General features: G+C 33.6%; 1 protein-coding gene and 1 non-coding gene across 2 annotated transcripts in view; one reads left to right on the forward strand and one right to left on the reverse strand.

Annotated features, from left to right (window-relative positions):
- Positions 1 to 22,259, forward strand: part of LOC132495326 (sodium channel protein type 2 subunit alpha-like) — a 91,035-nt gene that overhangs the window by 55,137 nt on the left and 13,639 nt on the right. The window contains exons 18-21 of the mRNA XM_060107139.1: positions 7,891 to 8,011; positions 16,316 to 16,470; positions 18,072 to 18,245; positions 21,763 to 21,885. Of these exons, the coding sequence (XP_059963122.1) occupies positions 7,891 to 8,011; positions 16,316 to 16,470; positions 18,072 to 18,245; positions 21,763 to 21,885 (573 nt within the window). The remainder of the gene's footprint in view (positions 1 to 7,890; positions 8,012 to 16,315; positions 16,471 to 18,071; positions 18,246 to 21,762; positions 21,886 to 22,259) is intronic.
- LOC132495560 (U6 spliceosomal RNA) lies at positions 15,333 to 15,438 on the reverse strand. The gene has a single exon (XR_009533290.1). It is a non-coding gene; the product is annotated as a U6 spliceosomal RNA (small nuclear RNA).

Genomic DNA, 22,259 nt, shown 5'->3' on the forward strand with positions numbered 1-22,259 from the left:
CCTCATTTCAAACCATTGTGTTTGGCATTAGAGAATTATCTAGTTAAGGTGGGGCTTATAGAAGGAAAAATCCAAACTCTCTTCCCAGTTTCTCTTGTTACCATTAAGCTTTTTCGTCTGTTTTCTGTTTGAGTTAGGTACTCCAAAGTAATATATGTCAAGTCAATACTTTGGAATTGGAGGCAGAGAACGGATCTGCCATTTGAAAGTAGACAGAATTATTTTATTGCTTTAGCTGTAGAGTCCTTTCAATACTTTCCCATCATAGTGATTGTTACTTGTGTACTAAAATTTATTATTTGGTGAAATTTTTAATTATGGCTTTATATCAAACTTCCTAAATATAAGCTCATAGACAAATAAAGGATTAGAGCAATAGTCTAGGAAGGAACTATGTGCATGTTTTAATTTTTTGGTATTTTACCTTGTAACTCTACACTAGAAAACAAAAGAGAACTGACATAATTATTCAAGAATTGCAAATATTCCCACCTTAGACATCTTTTTAGTGTCCTGACTTCACGTTAGTTTTGTCTGGTCATTTTCTTAACTGATAGGTTTGGATTGTGCTGTTAAATATCACATGTGGAGTATTAATAAATGGAATAAGGCTAATTGACATTCTTTTCTAAATGATTTGAAAAATTAAAGGAAAATAACGGAGCACCTTTTAATTTTTGGAATGTCTAATGAATTCCTTTTTATAGGGCAAGTGGACCCAGAGGTTGTTTAGGTGTTTGAACTAAATCCTCTTCTATTTTATCTTTGCCAAATTTGTGTGATTCTTTGACAGCTTTCTGTAGATTCTCTAGAGTATATTATTTTAAATTCATATCTTAATTATATGTTTTAACTCATGTTATTTTGACTATATATAATGTAATTCCTTTCATACTTTGTGATTTTGAATGATTGATTTTTCTTATAGAGTTTTAATAATGTTGAAACCGCAATGATTATTTTTAAAAGTGAAATTTACTAGTGCAATATGGTGATCTTCACTGCTTACCGTTCTTACTTCTCACAGGGGTAAAATCAAGCTGGAGCCATCAAGAATGCAGCTCTGGTGTTTTTTAACCAGCCAGAGGCTCGTGCCACCACTTTTACCCAGGTTACCTAAGCAAGTTGTACATATATAAATACAATTAGTTTCTAAATGAAGTTTGACTGGCCTGCATGTTACTCAGCTACATTCCTTGCCCATCCATTGGCAGTAAAATAAAAACATGCACAGCTGCTCTTATGCTGAGTCATAAAGCATGGTCAGGCAAGTCTGGCAACCCTAACTTTTTAAAAAAATGAGTTAGCTGCTAATTTTCTTACATACATTTTTATAGAAATTACATTCAATGAAAAGTAAAAGTGCATGCCTTTATGAATTATTTAATTACCATTTAACATTACAGAGTTTTGAACATGCTAAGGGTCTAAAAGGAGAAATATAAGATACTTTTTGAAAAACTCTGGCAGAAAGCTTTCTCTCCCCTGCCCTTTTCTTAAATAAATAAAGCCCCAATGAGTGTACTTTGTTGGTATTTTTTTGTTCAGTGTCATATTAAATTTTTCTGAAGGGTAATCTGCAAATTAAAGCAATCCCTTATTCATGTGCAAATTTCCTAAAGGATGTTTTAATGTGATTAGAATGTAAATGAATTGGAATATTATGTTTTGGCTGCTACCAGCATGGGTACAATTTTTATCTGCTTCATTTCAGAGAAAATGCCATCTCTCTATTTAGCACTTTACCAAAAGTTCTTTGTATTTAGAATACAATTCCCTTGGAGAATCTGTTGATATTTACCCCTAAAACTCTTGAGAATGAAAGAAAAGGAAATACATTTTATACACCAAAAGAAAAGGAAGGAAGGAAGGAAGGAAGGAAGGAAGGAAAGAAGGAATGCAGTGTTATAGGTGGTATATTCATTCTGAAAAGAGATCTGGAATCCACTTTTTTCATCGTGTTGCTCCTCTGTACTTGGTGTTTTTGTCTCTCTTTTATTTCATCCAGACCTGCTGGGAAACTTTCTGTTGAAGAATATTATTTAAATATGTCATGCACTGAAAATTCATACAGGAAGAGAATCAGTGTGAGCTTTTGTTCCTTTCATGTTTATTAAATGAAGGGACCTCCTAGTCACGCAACTAAGGCAGTGAATGTAACACCTTTCTATGGGCTCCATTTGGAGGACCTTTCATTTCCTGATGTTGAAATCACAGTTTTGTGCTAAAATATATTAACCAAATTGCTCAACCCAATTTAATTATTTTCAAGAAATGTTAATTAAATGCTTTGTGACTTAGATGCAGTTTCCTCTCCTTCTACCATTAAAACTGTAAAACAACCCTAACATAAGCATATTTGCCTCTTTGGAAGGAGCAATAATCATGCCATTTTGGGAACATTCTTTTATTTCTTAGAACAAAATATTCAGTCACTGGCACTTTACATTCATGAAAGATAATGCCTCATATTGGAGGAATGAAACCAATATCATTGGTCATATAAAGTGAGACCCAAGGTAAAAAATGCTCACAACTAAACACAGATACATACTAAAAACATATACACAGGGACTAGAGAGAATTATTTTTTCCTGTTATATATTAATTCTTCAGAAAAGTGTGAGATTTGACTCCTTAGGATAATGGCTTGTTTTTCCTAGTTTCTTATAAAGAGGTAAGTTAGTTTTCTTATTCTCTGAGTATCATTTTCCAAGTTCCTGTGTAGAGAGGTATATGAGGGAAAGTGACAATCAGGAATATCGTCTACCAATATTTAAGAGATTTAGCTGGAGTAAGTGTGGTGGAACACAAACTAAGGAGAACTGATGCAAATGACTTCATTTATTCTCACCCTCACATTATTATACTTTCCAATTTCCTTGAATATGTCTCTGGCCAGAAAACATTGTCTGCTCCCTAAAAGAGTAGTATACTGAATTCCAACACAAGGGGTAGGAAGGGAGAGAAGGATGTGTAGAGATGGTTTGGGTAAGCAGTGGTAGAGTGGTTTCAATAGAAACCCATCTATAATTTTATACTGGAGAATGTGTAGTCTTCAAGGGAAAGTTTTCCAGTGGGATAGTGATTAAAGGATAAAAAAAGCTCTAAATATCCTTAATGTAAGAACAAAATTGACCAAACATGTGTCTTTGGGGCACTGGTAATATGCTGAGGGGTAGGTCAGCACAACATAAGGGTTACTTTTGCCATCCCAAGAAATATTTAAGACCCTTCTATTTATGGATTATAGAATTTTATAATGTATCTATTATAAAGACAAAAATGATTATCTGATAATGTAGTATGATGATAATGATAGTTTTGATTTTGCCTTCTTCCTTACTAAGAAGAGCAGTTCCTTTCTAGTATTAATGTATCACTTTGGCCTTAGGCTTATCCCAAAGTAAGCATAACCATCACTTTCATTGTTTCGATGTTAAGATTTTTCATGTAAAATGACCTAGAGTTCTTTAAGTACAGATTAGGATCCATGTGGAACAAAAGATTGCCATTTGTGGTGACCAAAATAGTTAGATATGGAATATTTGATTTCATCTATATTTGAATTATCTCTTTTTTAAAAAAAAGTCCTATTTCTTTTATTGACTAAGTTTAGAATATACATTTTCCCCAAAATATATACAATATTTACTAATTACATTTTCTCAAAAATATATCTTAACTTCATAATGAGAAAAAAAAGTGTGCCTTTGAAAAACTTAACAAGAAGTGATGTTTTCCCTCCCTTTTTCTGTTGTGATTAATTATTTTCAAAAAGACTTTTACTTTCTGAAAGAAGGACTACGAGTTTGGCATGTAGATGTTTAACAATAGTTTGGAAAGTAAAAGTTAGAAGTATAATGTTTAAAAATGCGAAGTGAAATACTGTGTGTCTTGAAATTTATTTATTACATCATTAAGCAAAATATGATTCTTCCCTGTTTAACTCCTATGATTATAATTCCCCAGTACTTAGAGGAATCCTGCAGATTTTCAATAGTAAGAGCCCTGTAACATGAAGTTTTCACTAAAAAAAAAAGTTCAGCTAATATTTTCATCTGAAAATAAATGATTGTCAATGCCAGGCATAGCAAATAACAGTTTGTTATTCCTGTTTGATCTCTTGACTATCCTGACATTGAGGCAACATCCATATTTTCTTAAAGGTTGAGTAAGGAAGGGCTGTTCTAACAACATCATTCAGTCCACTTGTCTTCCAGCAAATAAGCACAAATAATAAAAAAGGAACCTAAACATCTAAATTTTACCAAAGGGAAGAATAGAACTTGAAAATAAAAAACTGGTTCTATTTCTAAGTAGTTAATAGATTGGTCTCTTACTCATGTGGCATTTTACAGTGAATGGTGCCTAGATTGGAGAATTTACAAATAATTTTTATTTGAAAATTCTTCTTTTAAGTATATGAGTACTAATAATTCCATAAAATGATGTGCATTTGATAATTCTAATTGGTGAATTTGCACTATAGTTAAAATTAATCATAATTATGACCTTATCTGAAGCTGAAGTTTTATATTCTTAATTTGATTCATTTGGTTTTTATTGGCTCTTTATACATTTTAACTGTTTTCGTCAACATATTCTATGATATGATATTTGCCTCTTATGTGATTTTAAGAAAGTCATTGAATTGATGTTATCAAGAAAGATTTTATAAATCAGAATTTCTTGCCTATATCTCAGGCTTATTGTTTAAAGTAAACTTTTGTTTATAAAATATCTCAACATATGTTTAGCTTCACTCTACATTAATACATATAAAGATATGAATATAAGAAACTAATACTAAGTTCATGGTCATGAAACATGGGAATCAACAGTATCCCAACACTATCTGGAACCTACAATGTTTAATTACATATCACATCTACTAAATGTTTTAAATTGATAAAGATTGGCTTAACTTATGGATCATCAAAGAAATTTTCTAGGAATCCTAGCAAAGTGGGGTACAGAAGACCTAGAGTCCAGCTACTGACTCAGTATGACTTTTGACAAGATGATTAAAGCCACATTTCCTTCTCTAACTAGACACTGGATTGGTTGGTGTTGAGGCTTAATGTGTACCCTAGATTTTTTATTTGTAAACCAAATAAAGTTATTCAAGTAATAAATGTGACAGGTAGATCCTGTGCTGTTCCACATCAGGGAGAAGATGGAGAAGGATGAGATATTGCCTTTCCTTAGAGAGGTTCCATTCTTTGCTGGGATTGTAGATCCATGTACATAGAGTAGAAACAGGAAAAACATTGTCAAAATGAGTCTGTCTTAGTTTTCCTGACTCCAGAGTTAAAGTACAGTTTACTTCATAGTTTCATCATAGTTCTGGTTAATTGGAAGCCTGATGTTTAGACAGCACTTCAAATTCTAAGGGTTGTTGGTCATTACCTACACAATTTAGAATCTTGAAGGATTTGTGTTTCTCTGTACTAACATGAGAATATTATGTGTATTCCCTTGAATGTAAAAGTAAGTATTAGATAGGAGGTGTTAGAAGTAGTTAGTGGAAGAATAAAATAGTGCATGCATTGGTCATTCATTCTTTTACCCAATGAACATCTATTAAACACAAACATTGTGATGGGTCCTAGGGATGCAGAGATGGCAAAAGCATGATCTTTGCTTCGAAAGATTGTCTGGTGAGATACATCTTCTAGAAAAGCAGAATACTTTTATGTTGTACTTTTGAAAAAGTAATGATTTGACCTTTAAATATATAAATGTTTGGCTTCAATTAAAAAGATATCTATTAATTCTATGTCAGTACTAAGGCACTGCACTAAATGAAAGGCATTATAGTTGATGTTACAGAGATCCTCTGGAAAATTTTAAACCAAGATTCCCTGTAATATGTTGTCTGGTGACTTCTCCCAATCACTGTCAAGGACTAGCCTTCGTTCTGTTATGAAGAAGATCATTCATTCATTCATTTAAAAAAAAAATTTGTTGAGTACCTGACATGTAATATAGCCAGCACTGATGCAGGCTCTGATGCAGTCATTTGCCAATGTGGAGCGCCCTGAATATGGATTCTCATTTACCTCCAGGTCATCCCCCAATCTGTAATTGCAGTGTTATCCTTTTTCCTAAAAGGAATGTTTTCCATTTGTTATTGTGGGCTGTTTGTAGTTAGATTATATATGACCAAACTTCACTTATTCTGATTACCTATGTCACGTTTCAATATCCAGTAAATTATGAGATCAGTATTTTCAGGTCCCTAATGTGTAACAGCTTTATGTGAATCAGATGGATGGGATTGATAAGATAATTTAGCCATTTCTTAGTCAATTACATGTTTATAAACACAGCTACACTTATCAAAGAAAGAGTCTAATCAAAAGATGAAGGACAGGAAATTAGAAAAAGTCATATAATATTTCATTTTAAAACAAAATATATTCAAATTTTAACAGTAAAGATATTATCATTGAGTATCTGTCTAGTATTGTGATATACTTGGTGAGTAGAAAAAGAAATCAACAAACTTCAGGCACCTTATAATATATAATCCTTGATTTAAGTAGTTTGGTTAGATTTAAAAATAATCCTGAACGAGTTCTAATTGAGGATACATATATAATATTCATGCTTCTATCATTGGTATTGTTAAATTACACACACAAAAGCATTTTCAAGCTTATCTATAGCTTATATAAATATTTTTACTTTATCAGCACCACTATGCCAAGGAAATATTTTATATAAAGAAAATTATTTTCAGGAAATAAAGGAACCAGCTTCCTCCGGAAATCCATAGAATCCTTGGCCCAAATGTTTCCACTACTGACTACAACATCTATTTTAGAGTGGGTTCAACATATTTCAATGTGCATTTTATCATATGCTTACCTCATCCCCTTTATAAAGTAGCTCCTATCAGCTCAGCCATTTCCTAATGTTATGTACTAATGGTAATAACATTGTAACAGGTCTGAGAATGCTGTGGCCCAAACTACTCTGATTCCATGTGGCACTCATACCTGGCCCTGTGTCATTCCTGCAGCATTTTAAGACCAGGTTAAAGACTGGATCCCTTCATTTATACTGATCCCATGAACGACCTGACCTGGCTAAAGTTTGTTGTATTTCAAGATTTAAAACAACTTCTTTCTATTATATTTTTCTTTTGGTGGTATTTGATTTAACCTAAAGGAAAACAAAACAACAACCAAAGATTCATTTCTGCCTTTATTAACCGGAGAGGTAAGAGTGCCAGAGTAACAAGTAGTTTCCAAATGCACAATGAAACACAGGAGTGCATTGGCCAAAGAGAATGCAAAATATCAGCTCTTGCTATAAAGCTAACAATGTGCTGCTCTTTTCAGAATTAGAAAACTATAAAATATATTTAATAACAACAAGTGGTATATGTTTTCATGTCAATGAAAAGTGGGTAAATTTAGATTGTTGCTGTTTATGTGCATTTGATCAAATCTTTTCTGCATTTGACATGAAAATACACTCATACAGCTTTTGTTGGTTGGGTCACAATTTTAGAATAAAACAAACTAGACCATTTGCAAACTAATTTACAAAAGCAAGATCACAGACCACAATACTACTCTGGCAGCTTATGTAAGCTCTCTGCATGATTTTATTTCAGAATCTCTCCCTATACAGGAGCTTAATCAAAAATTATTTAAGTTGTTAGCACCATATTTTTAAAGGAAAAAAATTTTGTGGTGCTGTATCTAATCTTGTGACCCCCACCTCTACTAAAGCGGACTGGCATTATGTTTAAGATATTCTTAAATTACAGATCAAGGAAATGAATACAGAAGACTTAAGGGCACGCCTTTGAAATTTTTATATTGTAGATTAAAGAAAATATTTTAAAAGCTTTTCTGTGGAATTGATTTTCAGAAGCTAAATGCAACTAGTTCATCTGAAGGCAGCACTGTTGACATAGGAGCTCCCGCTGAGGGAGAACAACCTGAGGTTGAACCTGAAGAATCTCTGGAACCTGAAGCCTGTTTTACGGAAGGTGAGGAAACAATGTGTGTACGCTCATTAGACTTCTCTGATCTAGCCATCTATTCTCTCCCTCCCGGGCTCGCTCTAATCGTCCATATCTATCCAACAACTGTTCCTTTACTTGTCTGTTCATTGCTTTTTCTATATCAAAGATGATTTTTGAAAAGGTAAGATTTAAGTTATGTAAACAGATATTCTATTTTTGTGAATCCTGTTCAACTTTAAGAAATGCTGTTAACTATCTGGGTTTTTTTGGTGGCCTTCTAGAATCTTTGATAGGAGAGAAAGCCAAATCATACATCTCTCTCTTTAGCTTAAAAAAAAAAAGAAAAAAATTTTAAATCAAAGAAGTAATTTATTGTTTACTGTTTTGTCATGTCATAATGGGTATAAATTGATTAATGTACATTTCAAACTGTCCATGAATAACAATTACCTGTATCTGTCAAGGTCAAATATTTTTTATTAGCTCTGAATGATACTATATTGTAGATAATGAAATGCCAAAATATACTGAGTTATATAATACAGGGCTCCATGCCATTGGAGTAATACTAAGAGGATTCTGTGAAGAAAACTAAAATTATGTTATTTGAGGTATGCATCAGTTATCTCTTGAACAATAATGTTGTGTATCAAACCACCCAAAACTTCTTATCATGTAACAAAAAAACATATATTTTTGCTCACAAGCCCATGGCTGCCTAGATGGTTTTGCTGATCTTTGTTAGGATTAGTCATACGGCTGAGGTCTTAGATGAGACTGCTGCCTGACTCAGCTCCATCCACACACTGGCCCAGGCTTTTTCTCATAGCGAAAGCAAAGGAGCAGGAGAGGAAGGCTAAATGCCAAGCACTTAATCCTCCACTTACATCAGGTTTGCTTCTGTCCTGTTCACCAAAGCAGAGTCACCAATCCAGATTCAATGTGGGAATGCGCTACATACAAAGAGGCGTAAAAAATCAGTGCAATATTACAGAGTATGAAATTCCTTATATTTCTTATATAAATCACTATTGTAGGTACAGAACTTTTCCTCTAAAGTCCTAGGAATCACTTCATTCTTAACTCATTTTTTTAATTAACAGCTATTTAACAATTCATACTATGTCTTAGACCCAAATTCCAAAGTAATTGCTTAAGCAAAAGTTTATTTTAATAATAATGACTGTAGTAATGCTATTTAATTACAACTAATTCTAAAAGTGTTTCATTCATTTTCATTTTATTTAAGAACGTTAAAGCTGTTTTAATTTAGACTTAAGCTAACTTTAAAAATATGTGATTATACAAATGTTAGAAATCAAAATTGAGGTCAATAGGTTCAAGGCTTTTGCAGATGATCATGTTACAGACACCTATTGCTTTTGGACTTAAATGCATTGGAGAAAACATTTATATATTAATTGTCAATTTTTAAATTATTTCAGAGGAAGAGCTATTTGTTCAGGATAAGTTATGAGGAAAGCCACTTTTCTTCACTATTTCCTCCAAAATTCTGCACACGTTTCAGTGACGTTGATTATGAAAAAAATTATGACTTTACGAAACATTTAAGTGGTATATCACAAAAATTATTTCTGTAGTATTAGTTATTACTCCTTCCCAGACAATTAGCTTATTTTTAGGGTCACAATATATGCATAATAATATTTATGGTAATATCAACATTTGTCTTTTGTGAAGTTAAAAAAAGCATTTAAGTATGAAATGTCACCAACATAACATTATAGAAAACAAAAATAATACATAGACACCCACCAACCAACTTTAACAATTTGAATATTTTTGTCATATTTGCTTCAGACTTTTTATTTAAGAATAAAACAGATACAGATTTGGCCCCTTTTGTACCCTTTCAGTATCCCATTCCCTTGCTTTCCTCTCAGAAGTGAATCAGTATCCCAAATTTGGCATTTATCCTTCCCACTAATGTTGGTCTTTTTATGTTAAACAGTGTTTTTTCATCCCATATCCTCTTTAGGGGGAAAAAAAACCCTTAAATATAGCTCCATTTAATTCATTACAACAAATATTTTCAGGGCATGTAATTCTTCTTAATCATTTGGGAGTAAGAAATGTGAAAAAGATCTTGCCTCAAAGAAACAAGAAATACAATGCTATTTCTTTCTTTCTTGAGAAATTAATAACATTTAAGAGGACTTCATTAAATTTTCATGAAACAAAGGATATGATCTGGCTGACATTATAAAGTAGCATCTGTTAAATATTTATGCATTAAAATATTAAACTCCTTCAAAATGAGGTTTCCATTTTTCTATTCATTGAAGGAGAACTCTCTGTCGTGGTTAAAACTCTATGTCATGACTCCTCTCTCACACCCCAGCTCCCCCATATACTGTGTGCTGCCAGGTCCTGTCAACTCAGCAGTATCTTTTGATTCCTGACCAATATCCCTAGCATTACCCTTGCTTTCATTTTCTTTAATGTTGATTGAATCTCATAGACTCTGGACTCCTTTTCCATCTTCTCTCTTCTAGTCATCCAATGCCTTGTGCAGATAAAGATCATTCTAAATCAGTATTCTTATCAGGTAAATCTCCATAACTCCCAAATAAATCCTTCAATGTTTTCCCCATTAGATAGCACATAAAATCTAAGTTCTCTAACTGAATCATTGGGGTCCTTTTGAGATTGGCTTTAGAGTCTCTTTTCTAGTCTTGACTCCCAATTCTCTGCTTCATACAATTTCTAGACTTTTCCATCACCAAGGTTTATTAATATCACTTTTTCTGCATTCCTTTACAGCTCCATGTACTAGACCTGATTCTTACACATCCTTCAAAGTCTAGCCCCAAATCCACTTTTTCTGTAAAGCTCAGTATTAGAAATTTATTTTTTAACATCTTTATTGGAATATAATTGTTTTACAATGGTGTGTTAGTTTCTGCTGTATAACAAAGTGAATCAGCTATACATATACATATATCCCCATATCTCCTCCCTCTTGCATCTCCCTCCCACCCTCCCTATCCCACCCCTCTAGGTGGTCACAAAGCATGGAGCTGATCGCCCTGTGCTATGCATCTTCTCCCCACGAGCTGTCTGTTTAACATTTGGTAGTATATATATGTGCATGGCATTCTCTTACTTCATCCCAGCTTACCCTTTCCCCTCCCCGTGTCCTCAAGTCCATTCTCTGCGTATGCGTCTTTATTCCTGTCCTGCCCCTAAGTTCTCCAGAACCTTTTTTTTTTTTTTTAGATTCTATATATATATGTGCTACAATACAGTATTTGTTTCTCTCTTTCTGAGTTACTTCACTGTGTATGACAGATTCTAGGTCCATCCACCTCACTACAAATAATTCAATTTCGTTTCTTTTTATGGCTGAGTAATATTCCATTGTATATATGTGCCACATCTTCTTTACCCATTCTTCTGTCGATGGACACTTAGGTTGCTTCCATATCCTGGCTATTGTAAATAGAGATGCGATGAACATTGTGGTACATGATTTTTTTTTGAATTATGGTTTTCTCAGGGTATATGCCCAGTAGTGGGATTGCTGGGTTGTATGGTAGTTCTGTTTTTAGTTATTTAAGGACCCTCCATACTGTTCTCTATAGTGGCTGTATCAATTTACATTCCTACCAACAGTGCAGGAGGGTTCCCTTTTCTCCATCCCCTCTTCAGAATTTATTGTTTGTAGATTTTTTGATGATGGTCATTCTGACCAGTGTGAGGTGATACCTTATTGAAGTTTTGATTTGCATTTCTCTAATGGTTAGTGATGTTGAGCATCCTTTCATGTGTTTGTTGACAATCTGTATATCTTCTTTGGAGAAATGTCTATTTAGGTCTTCTGCCCATTTTTGGATTGGATTGTTTGTTTTTTTGATATTGAGCTGCATGAGCTGCTTGTATATTTTGGAGATTAATCCTTTGTCCATTGATTTGTTTGCAAATATCTTCTCCCATTCTGAGGGTTGTGTTTTTGTCTTGTTTATGGTTTCCTTTGCTGCGCAAAAGCTTTTAAGTTTCATTAGGTCTTGTTTGTTTAGTTTTGTTTTTATTTCCATTTCTCTAGGAGGTAGGTCAAAAAGGATCTTACTGTGACTTATGTCATAGAGTGTTCTGCCTTTGTTTTCCTCTAAGAGTTTGATAGTTTCTGGCCTTACATTTAGGTCTTTAATCCATTTGGAGTTTATTTTTCCACATGGTGTTAGGAAGTGTTCTAATTTCATTCTTTGACATGTAGCTGTCCACTTTTCCCAACACCACTTATGGAAGAGGCTGTCTTTTCTCCATTGTATATTCTTGCCTCCTTTATCAAAGGTAAGGTGGCCATATGTGCATGGGTTAATTTCTGGGCTTTCTATCCTGTTCCATTTATCTATATTTCTGTTTTTTTGGCAGTACCATACTGTCTTGATTATTGTAGCTTTGTAGTATAGTTTGAAGTCAGGGAGCCTGATTCCTCCAGCTCTGTTTTTCTTTCATAAGATTGCTTTTGCTATTTGGGGACTTTTGTTTTTCCATACAAATTGTGAAACTTTTTGTACTAGTTCTGTGAAAAATGCCATTGGTAGTTTGATAGGTATTGCATTGAATCTGTAGATTGTTTTGGGTAGTATAGTCATTTTCACAATGTTGATTCTTCCAATCCAAGAACATGGTATATCTCTCCATTTGTTTGTATCATCTTTAATTTCTATCATCAGTGTCTTATAGTTTCCTGCATACAGGTCTTTTGTCTCCTTAGGTAGGTTTATTCCTAGGTATTTTATTCTTTTTGTTGCAATGGTAAATGGGAGTGTGTCCATAATTTCTCTTTCAGATTTTTCATCATTAGTGTATAGGAATGCAAGAGATTTCTGTGCATTAATTTTGTATCCTGCTACTTTACCAAATTTATTGATTAGCTCTAGTAGTTTTCTGGTAGCATGTTTAAGATTCTCTATGTATAGGATCATGTCATCTGCAAACAGTGACAGTTTTACTTCTTTTTTTCCGCTTTGGATTCCTTTTATTTCTTTTTCATCTCTGATTGCTGTTTGAAAACTTCCAAAACTATTTTGAATAACAGTGGTGAGAGTGGGCAACCTTGTCCTGTTCCTGATCTTAGTGGAAATGGTTTCAGTTTTTCACCATTGAGAATGATGTTGGCTGTGGGTTTGTCATATATGGCCTTTATTATGTTGAGGTAAGTTCCCTCTATGCCTACTTTCTGGAGGGTTTTTATCATAAATGGGTGTTGAATTTTGTCAAAAGCTTTTTCTGCATCTATTGAGATGATCATGTGGTTTTTCTACTTCAATTCGTTAATATGGTTTGTCACATTGATTGATTAGTGTATACTGAAGAATCTTCACATTCCTGGGATAAACCCTACTTGATCATGTTGTATGATCCTTTTAATGCGCTGTTGGAGTCTGTTTGCTAGTATTTTGTTGAGTATCTTTGCATCTATATTCACAAGTGGTATTGGCCTGTAGTTTTCTTTCTTTGTGACAGCTTTGTCTGGTTTCAGTATCAGGGTGATGGTGGCCTTGTAGAATGTGTTTGGGAGTGTTCCTCCCTCTGCTATATTTTGGAGTTTGAGAAGGATAGGTGTTAGCTCTTCTCTTAATGTTTGATAGAATTCGCCTGTGAATCCATCTGGTCCTGGGTTTTTGTTTGTTGGAAGACTTTTAGTCACAGTTTCAATTTCAGTGCTTGTGATTTGTCTGTTTATATTTTCTTCTTCTTCCTGGTTCAGTCTCAGAATGTTGTGCTTTTCTAAGAATTTGTCCATTTCTTCCAGGTTGTCCATTTTATTGGCATATAGTTGCTTGTAGTAATCTCTCATGATCCTTTGTATTTCTGCAGTGTCAGTTGTTACTTCTTTTTCACTTCTAATTCTATTGTCTTCTCCCTTTTATTCCTGATGATTCTGGCTAATGGTTTGTCGATTTTGTTTATCTTCTTAAGGAAACATCCTTGAGTTTTATTGATCTTTGCTATCGTTTCCTTCATTTCTTTTTCATTTATTTCTGATCTGATCTTTATGATTTCTTTCCTTCTGCTAACTTTGGGGGTTTTTTGCTCTTCTTTGTCTAATTGCTTTAGGTGTAAGGTTAGGTTGTTTATTTGAGATTTTTCTTGTTTCTTGAGGTAGGATCATATTGCTATAAACTTTCCTCTTAGAACTTCTTTTGCTGCGTCCCGTAGGTTTTGGGTCATCATGTTTTCATTGTGATTTGTTTCTAGATATTTTTTTATTTCCTCTTTGATTTCTTCTGTGATCTCTTGGTTATTTAGTAGCATATTGTTTAGCCTCCATGTGTTTGTATTTTTTACAGATTTTTTCCAGTGACTGATGTCTAGTCTCATAGCATTGTGGTCGGCAAAGATACTTGATAAGATTTCAATTTTCTTAAATTTACCAAGGCTTGATTTATGACCCAAGATATGATATATCCTGGAGAATGTTCCATGAGCACTTGAGAAGAAAGTGTATTCTGTTGAATTTTGATGGAATGTCCTATAAATATCAATTAAGTCCATCTTGTTTAATATATCATTTAAAACTTGTGTTTCTATATTTATTTTCATTTTTCATATTCTGTCCATTGGTGAAAGAGGGGTGTTAAAGTCCCTTGCTATTATTGTGTTACTGTCGATCTCCCCTTTTATGGCTGTTAACATTTGCCTTATGTATTGAGGTTGTCCGATGTTGGGTGCATAAATATTTACAATTGTTGTATCTTCTTCTTGGATTGATCCCTTGATCATTATGTAGTGTCCTTTTTTGTGTCTTGTAATTGTCTTTATTTTAAAGTCTATTTTGTCTTATGTAAGAATTGCTACTCCAGCTTTCTTTTGATTTCCATTTGCATCGAATATCTTTTTCTATCCCCTCACTTTCCGTCCCTATGTGTCCCTAGGTCTGAAGTGGGTCTCTTGTAGACAGCATATATACAGGTTTTGTTTTTGTATCAATTCAACCAGTCTTTGTCTTTTGTTTGGAGCATTTAATCCATTTACATTTAAGGTAGTTATTGATATGTATGTTCCTATTACCATTTTCTTAATTGTTTTGGGTTTGTTATTGTAGGTCTGTTCCTTCTCTTGTGTTTCCTGCCTAGAGAAGTTTCTTTAGCATTTGTTGTAAAGCTGGTTTGGTGGTGCTGAATTCTCTTAGCTTTTGCTTGTCTCTAATGGTTTTAATTTCTCTGTCAAATCTGAATGATATCCTTGCTGGGTAGAGTAATCTTGGTTGTAGGTTTTTCCCTTTCATCACTTTCAATATGTCCTGCCACTCGCTTCTGGCTTGCAGAGTTTCTGCTGAAAGATCAGCTGTTAACCTTATGGGGATTCCCTTGTAAAAAATATGGAACACTTCATGAATTTGCCTGTCATCCTTGTGCAGGGGCCATGCTAATCTTCTCTGTATCATTCCAGTGTTTTATATGTGCTGCCGAAGTGAGCACAGTATTAGAAATTAATCTTCTGGTAACTCTCACAATACCTATTTTGCTTTCTACAACTGTAATATCTGTGGGCAAATCTCCCCTATGCAAAATACACACTCTTTTTAGAACAAGGCTGTGTTTTGCACATTCTAGTTTTATAATTTGTCCAATATAATTCCTTGAATAAACAGTTATTCAATAAATATTTGTTGACAAGCCTTTGATATAGTAGACTGCAAAGGTGTCTGTTACATTATTGCTGATAATAGCTAGAGTTAAAGAAACATAAATATTCAATAATAGGTGCTGTGATGAATTGGGAGACTGGGATTGACATATGTACACTAATATGTACATAATGGGTAACTAATAAGAACCTACTGTATAAAAAATAAATTAAATAAAATACAAAAAGTATTCAATAATAGTGGAATCTTTATATAAATTTTGTTTATGTCTGGTAATCTTATTTAGAGAAATGTGAAACCTTTCAAAATTCTATTTACTTGTAACAAAAAGGGAAATGTTTATATTATACCATTAAGTTAAGCTAATTAGAAATCAAATATATATAAAGTCTGTATATGAGTGGAATCAATCTCATTGGATAAGGATAGGATGGAAATATCAACTTTTGGTGATTACTTCTTTCTGTTCTATAATATGTTTTTATAATGCAATATAATTCATTATAATAGTCCCATAAACACTAAAAAATAGTTGTTGAATGAATGAGTAAAAAAGTATAGATGATTTCTATTTCTACATGTGAAAGCCATATTAAAAACTAGTTATTTACAATATATCAGGTAATAATGTAGATGAATCTCACACCAACACAAATATACATAATCAAAGAGTAATTTTTTTCTTCATTTACTTTGACATATTTTAGACTGTGTGCGGAAGTTTAAGTGTTGTCAGATAAGCATAGAAGAAGGCAAAGGGAAACTCTGGTGGAACTTGAGAAAAACTTGCTATAAGATAGTGGAGCATAACTGGTTCGAAACCTTCATTGTCTTCATGATTCTACTCAGCAGTGGGGCACTGGTAGGTGAAATATGATTTGCTCTTTTACTTTTACCTGAAATCCTTCACCTTTCCCCTTAATGAACCTCCTCTTACATGTTTTTACAACAAGGTGTTTGTGAATATGAGAAACATTGTATGATATTTTTAGCACACTACTTAAATAGCAATTTTCATTGTTCTGGAATAGGCCTCAGATTGAATCAAATTTAGATCAGTATGATGTTTTTTTAGTATTTAAGGAAGGATCTTTCTTTTAGTCATCAGAACCAGTTCCTGTTAAGAATGAGTATGTAGACATGATATGGGATTATCAGCTAAATATCAAACTGTTTAACATAAGCTCCATTGCTACATAAAACCCACCTGTCTTGTTCATGCTGATTCACTAGTGCCAATCACATTGAATGGCAAACAGTAAACTAACTTAATTACCAATGAGTAGCAAAGTGAAAGCATTACAAACTTATTTTATACCTGCTTTCATTCCACAGAATGGTCAATTTGGTCAAAATATTGATTAATATAATGAAAACAGTGTGTCCCGTTTTCCCTTTGGTAATGTAAATGTGGTTACATTTATTTGTTTATTTTTCTATTAGTTGCTAGTGTTTGGTGAGTTGATTTTAGTAGGAGGATCATGGCATTATATCTGGAGGCCTCAAAGCCCACCTCTGATTTGATTAAGGATCCTGCAGCCCGTCACGTACTTGGAGCAAAGAAGGTCAGCTCTGTGTTTTAATGCCAAGTAGAGAGGGAACTGTGACATCTTGTTGGTGACTAGTGCCCTTGCTGTAGCAGCTCACGGTTATCAATTACACCCAGTCAGAGATCACCAAAGTGCACCAACATGCACAAAGGCTGGCTTCTGAGGGGCTTCTAGCTTCAGCTATAGATAGAGTTGAAAAACATTTAGGCTCTTGTATTGAGCCCCACTTACAAGCCCAGATCCCCCTTTTCTCCAAAAAAAAAAAAAAAAAAAAAAAAATTCTCCTTTCTCCTTGATCCAGACCACCAGGTTACCCTGATAGTTCTTCCTGTAAGACGACTGAATTAGATAAATGCTCTTTTCATTCCAGAAGGCCTAGGGACTCCTGCAAATGAATTCCCCCTCCCTTTCCAAAGATCTCTGCAAAATAGTGGCAAAGGGAGGTTCTAGACATACACCACACACATGCCCAGATTGAGCAAGAGAGATAGAGGAGAAAGCTAGAGATCATAATCCATTCCCTTTCCCAGGCTAAGGGGGCTCCTTGCCTTACATTTGCATTACTGAAGGGCTACAGTCCACAACTCTGCACTGAACAAAGCAGATCTGCTTGCAGATGATTTTCTGCCTCCTGCTGTAGAGAGAAGCAGCTGGCAGCATCTCAAAAATTTTAAGCTCTTTTGGGGTACCCTGATACCAAAATATAAAAATTATTTGAATTAATTGGTTGATAAATGCTCAGTCAACAGTCATTTGCATATAGATAACTATAAAGCAAAGTGCTGCTCTGGGAAGCACAAAGTGTTCTACCCTTAAGCACCTGAGAAGAGGCTGCAGCATGTTTTTCTCTAATAAAATACCAATTAGAGACAGTTTTTGAAAATGAAATTCAGTGAAGCTTTTTCACTTACAGGCCTTTGAAGATATATATATTGAACAGCGAAAAACCATTAAGACCATGTTAGAGTATGCTGACAAAGTTTTCACTTATATATTCATCCTGGAAATGCTTCTCAAGTGGGTTGCATACGGCTTTCAAATGTATTTTACCAATGCCTGGTGCTGGCTAGATTTCCTGATTGTCGATGTGAGTATTCTGCACATTCTTGTTTCATTCTGTTGGCATGTGAGTGATATGTGCTAGCAATGGTGCCTGGCACATAAAAGGCACTCAGTAAGTACTGCATGGCCCCAAATATAAATGATGGTTCCCATCATGCCAATAAGAAAATGCCCCAAAACAATTTTTTTGCTGGTTTAGGTGTATATACTTTCAGAGATGAAACAGTCAAATGGAACTTATTGTATGTATTGATTTAGTTTAAATTAATATTTAAGATTCCAAGTTATACAAAATAATATATTAACATAGAAGTTTTGCTTTTATCACTCTCACATTTCATACAATAACTGTATTTAAATTCTTCAAGGGCATCTTTGATGTTACTATATTCATCATCACCAGAGCCTGTTGCAAAGTGTTTGTCCCACAGGTGGATTACTAATTCCAAAAAAATTTGAAAGTCCAAATAGCAAGAGACACTTCTTGATTTGTATGATGGTAGAAACAGATTGGCTATGGACCAATTATTTAAAAGTTTTGTGAAACCACGATGGTGTTGAAAATAAAGAGGCAGTATCAGAATATAAAGCTTTAAAAATATGAATATGAGGTTATTCCCTGATTTTTGAGGGAAAATTTTGAGGAAGATCTCACCTTTTTTAATGCATATAATATCTTAACTAAAAATTTTTTTTAAATCACTTTCATTTAGTTTTGAAGATTTACTTCTTAAACCTCTTTTAAATTAATAGTCCATTTTGAAAGACTAGAAAGGAACTTAAAGGCCTTTTGTCTAGAAAAGACTAGGCGAGCCAGTAAGAATAGGGGACAGGAAACCTGGGGGGAGGGGACGGGGTGATGCTCAGAGCTAAGGGAGGAGGAGGAGGACTCTGGAATTTTCAGGAAAGCACAATGTATTAAGTAGTGCACTTTAAAGATAATAATAATTCCTTGGCAATTAAAGATGTATTTTGAAATATAAAATTTATGTATGATGTTAGCAAAGAAAAAAATTGACCATTTCATGGAGAAAATTATTTTTTACAACTTCAGGTGAAAAATATATCAACTTTTAATTTAGTAGGAGTTTTCTAATCAACAAACAGAGGAAAAAATTTGTAAGAGACAAAGAGTATTCTTTGAATTTAAGAGACAAAAATATCTTTTTCCCCTTGAATCTGCTTAAAGCAAATCTATTCTCAAATAACATATAGAGCTACATGCAGAATTATATCAAAAGTTTACTGGCAATGAAATAAGACAATAACTAATACTTAAAACCACATATGTGTGGACATTACAAACAAAGGAAAAATATACCAAGATAGTACCAGTTATTTTATTTGTATAATGATATTATGGATGATACTTTTCTTTATTTTCTGCATGTGGTTATGATTTTTAATAAAAATATCTGGCATTTAATATATCTATGTGACAATAAAGGCATTAAGTCAACACTACCTAGATATAAAGAAATTCTTAAGAGAAATCTAGTTGAAGTCTATAAGCTGCTACTCATATTACCTAGAATATCCTGATATTTACCTGCTTAGATTTAAGAAAACTATTATGATAATGTAATAAACTAATCAATACTTTGCTTTATGTCAAATATATTTATTGAGCATCTATTTTGTTATGGAAGAGACAAATATGAATACCATTTTTCTGGGCCTATGGGAGCTTACAGACAACTAGTGAGGACAGATAGTATACAACGAGAAGATGACATCTATATTAAAAGTGCCGTGTGCTTCACTGAGGAAGGAGCAAAGGCTTCATGAGGGCAGTGCAGTGTGAGCTGGCTTTTGAGGAATGACATGTCAGCAGGTACAGATGAGGGGAAGGACACCAAAGCCTTAAAGACACTGATGCATGCCAAGCAGGGCTTGTTCACAAAACAAGTGAGGGAAAGCGTTCTGTAATTGGATGATAAGGTAAGAAAGGTAAGTTGGAGAAGAGGTTGAAGGACCTGAGATGCCATACAAAGAGATATAGATATAGATATAGATATAGATATAGATTTATGATTTAGTAATGAATCTCTAAAGAATTGTCTATGGAAAGTGACAAGAAAAGCTCGCTCTTTCAGGGAGAGAAATTTGGTGGAGATGTCAGTGATGGAATAGAAGGAGATTACTATTTACAGGCCAAAGACCAATAAAGATCAAAAAGAGAAGAGGGTCTACAGGTATCTCCTTTTCATATTCAGCTACACAAGACATGTAAAATTGAATATTTTACTACTTCTTTAGCCAATAAATACTGCCCCGGTTCAGAAGTTTTTTTCTTATGTCTAACTTTTATCTTTCCTCTTTTAATTTATGCCTATCTCTTTTTCATTTTGTCTTTAGAGAAGATAAAGTACTATAGATCCTCTTGTTTTATATGTAGAAGATCTTCACAACAAATGATAATTCAGTAACTATTTTTCAGTTATCTGTGAAGAGGCGACTTACAAAGCCTGAGTTTAGATTTTAGGAAAAATATAAAAACCACCTCAGAAATTTTTATAGATTAATTTTTTCTAAATTTAAAGGTTTTTCTATCTCAGAGAACATGTGCAAAATTAGTTCGAATAAGTCAAGTTTTGTTTTAAAAATTTCTCTGTGCTTCACTTATTTTTCTTAAAAAAATGTATTTTTTAAATATACACTAACACCATATTCTTAAAACCTATATTACACATCTGTTTTCATTTTTCTACTTTTGAAATTCAGGTGCACTTTAGGAGAAAATATCTTTTTTTAGTTTATATAGCTTTAATGAGTTTTCTATGTATTTTCAAAGGAAATCAGACATTTCTGTGCCACCTGTGGCAGTTGTTCTTTTCCTTTTTAGCTGAGATTTTAGAACTTCTATCAACTGCATTAGTCATCTGTGTAAATGACTAAAGAAAACATTTTTCTGACAATTTCTAATTAGTTATACTAAAATCTCAACATTTTTTTACTGAATTATTTTAATTTTCCCTAATTAATGATCTTATGCCCTCACACTGACATTTACAGGAAGACTAAGCCACTGTTTAGAAACCTAGATCTTTCTGAATGTGTTTATATTCAGAGTCAATAGTGGTTTGCGTAGTTTACTTGCATACTTGTACTAAGTTTTAATTTCTCTTTCAGGTCTGCTCAGTAATATGAGGAATGATAAAGTTTTGCAGATCTATAGATGAAAATTTCATTTCGGTGTCATTCTTTTTCTTGCTTTACATTTAATTTTAAAAAATTTTCTTGCCAAGAATCTTGAAAAAAAAAAACATATAGCTTCTTCTTTTTCATAAGTTTATAGCAGTGGTTTTCAAAGTGTGGCTCACAGGCCAGTATCATTAGCCTCACCTGGGAACTCGAAGAAATGCAAATTCTCAGGCCCCACCTCAAACCTTGGCCAGCGATTTGTGTTTACAGCAAGCTCTCCAGGTGATTCTGATACTCACTAAAGTTTGAGAACTACTGGTTTATTACATAAAGCAAGGTTGAATTGTGTAAGCATTTTTGTTTGTAAATGAGAAAACTGTGTTGCTTTTTCTGTATAGGTCTCATTGGTTAGCTTAACTGCAAATGCTTTGGGTTACTCAGAACTTGGTGCCATCAAATCCCTCAGAACACTAAGAGCTCTGAGGCCATTGAGAGCCTTATCCCGGTTTGAAGGAATGAGGGTAAGACCAAATGCTTTAGAATTTGTTGGAATTAGAATTGAGAACAAACTGCTGCTTTGAACCTTAGACATGACAAATCCATGCTGAATTTGTGTCTTCTACATTCAGACTCACATAACCAATCAATCAGTAATATTTGTCAGACATCCATAAACTTGACATTGTTGGAGGCGCTCAAACAGAACATAATGCCTGAATGGTTGCTTCTAATTAGAAACAATTAGATTGCTTCTAACTAGATTTTTTCACTCTGTGGGAAATTTCTAGCATGTTGTGTAGGCTTCTGATGTGAGTCAAGATTAGTTATGTTTCTTCCATTTATAAACGTGCACGAAATTCCACTCACTGTAATTTGAAACCACCACATCGTTCCT

The sequence above is a fragment of the Mesoplodon densirostris genome, chromosome 8 (assembly GCF_025265405.1).
Source record: "Mesoplodon densirostris isolate mMesDen1 chromosome 8, mMesDen1 primary haplotype, whole genome shotgun sequence".
NCBI classification, from domain to species: domain Eukaryota; kingdom Metazoa; phylum Chordata; class Mammalia; order Artiodactyla; family Ziphiidae; genus Mesoplodon; species Mesoplodon densirostris.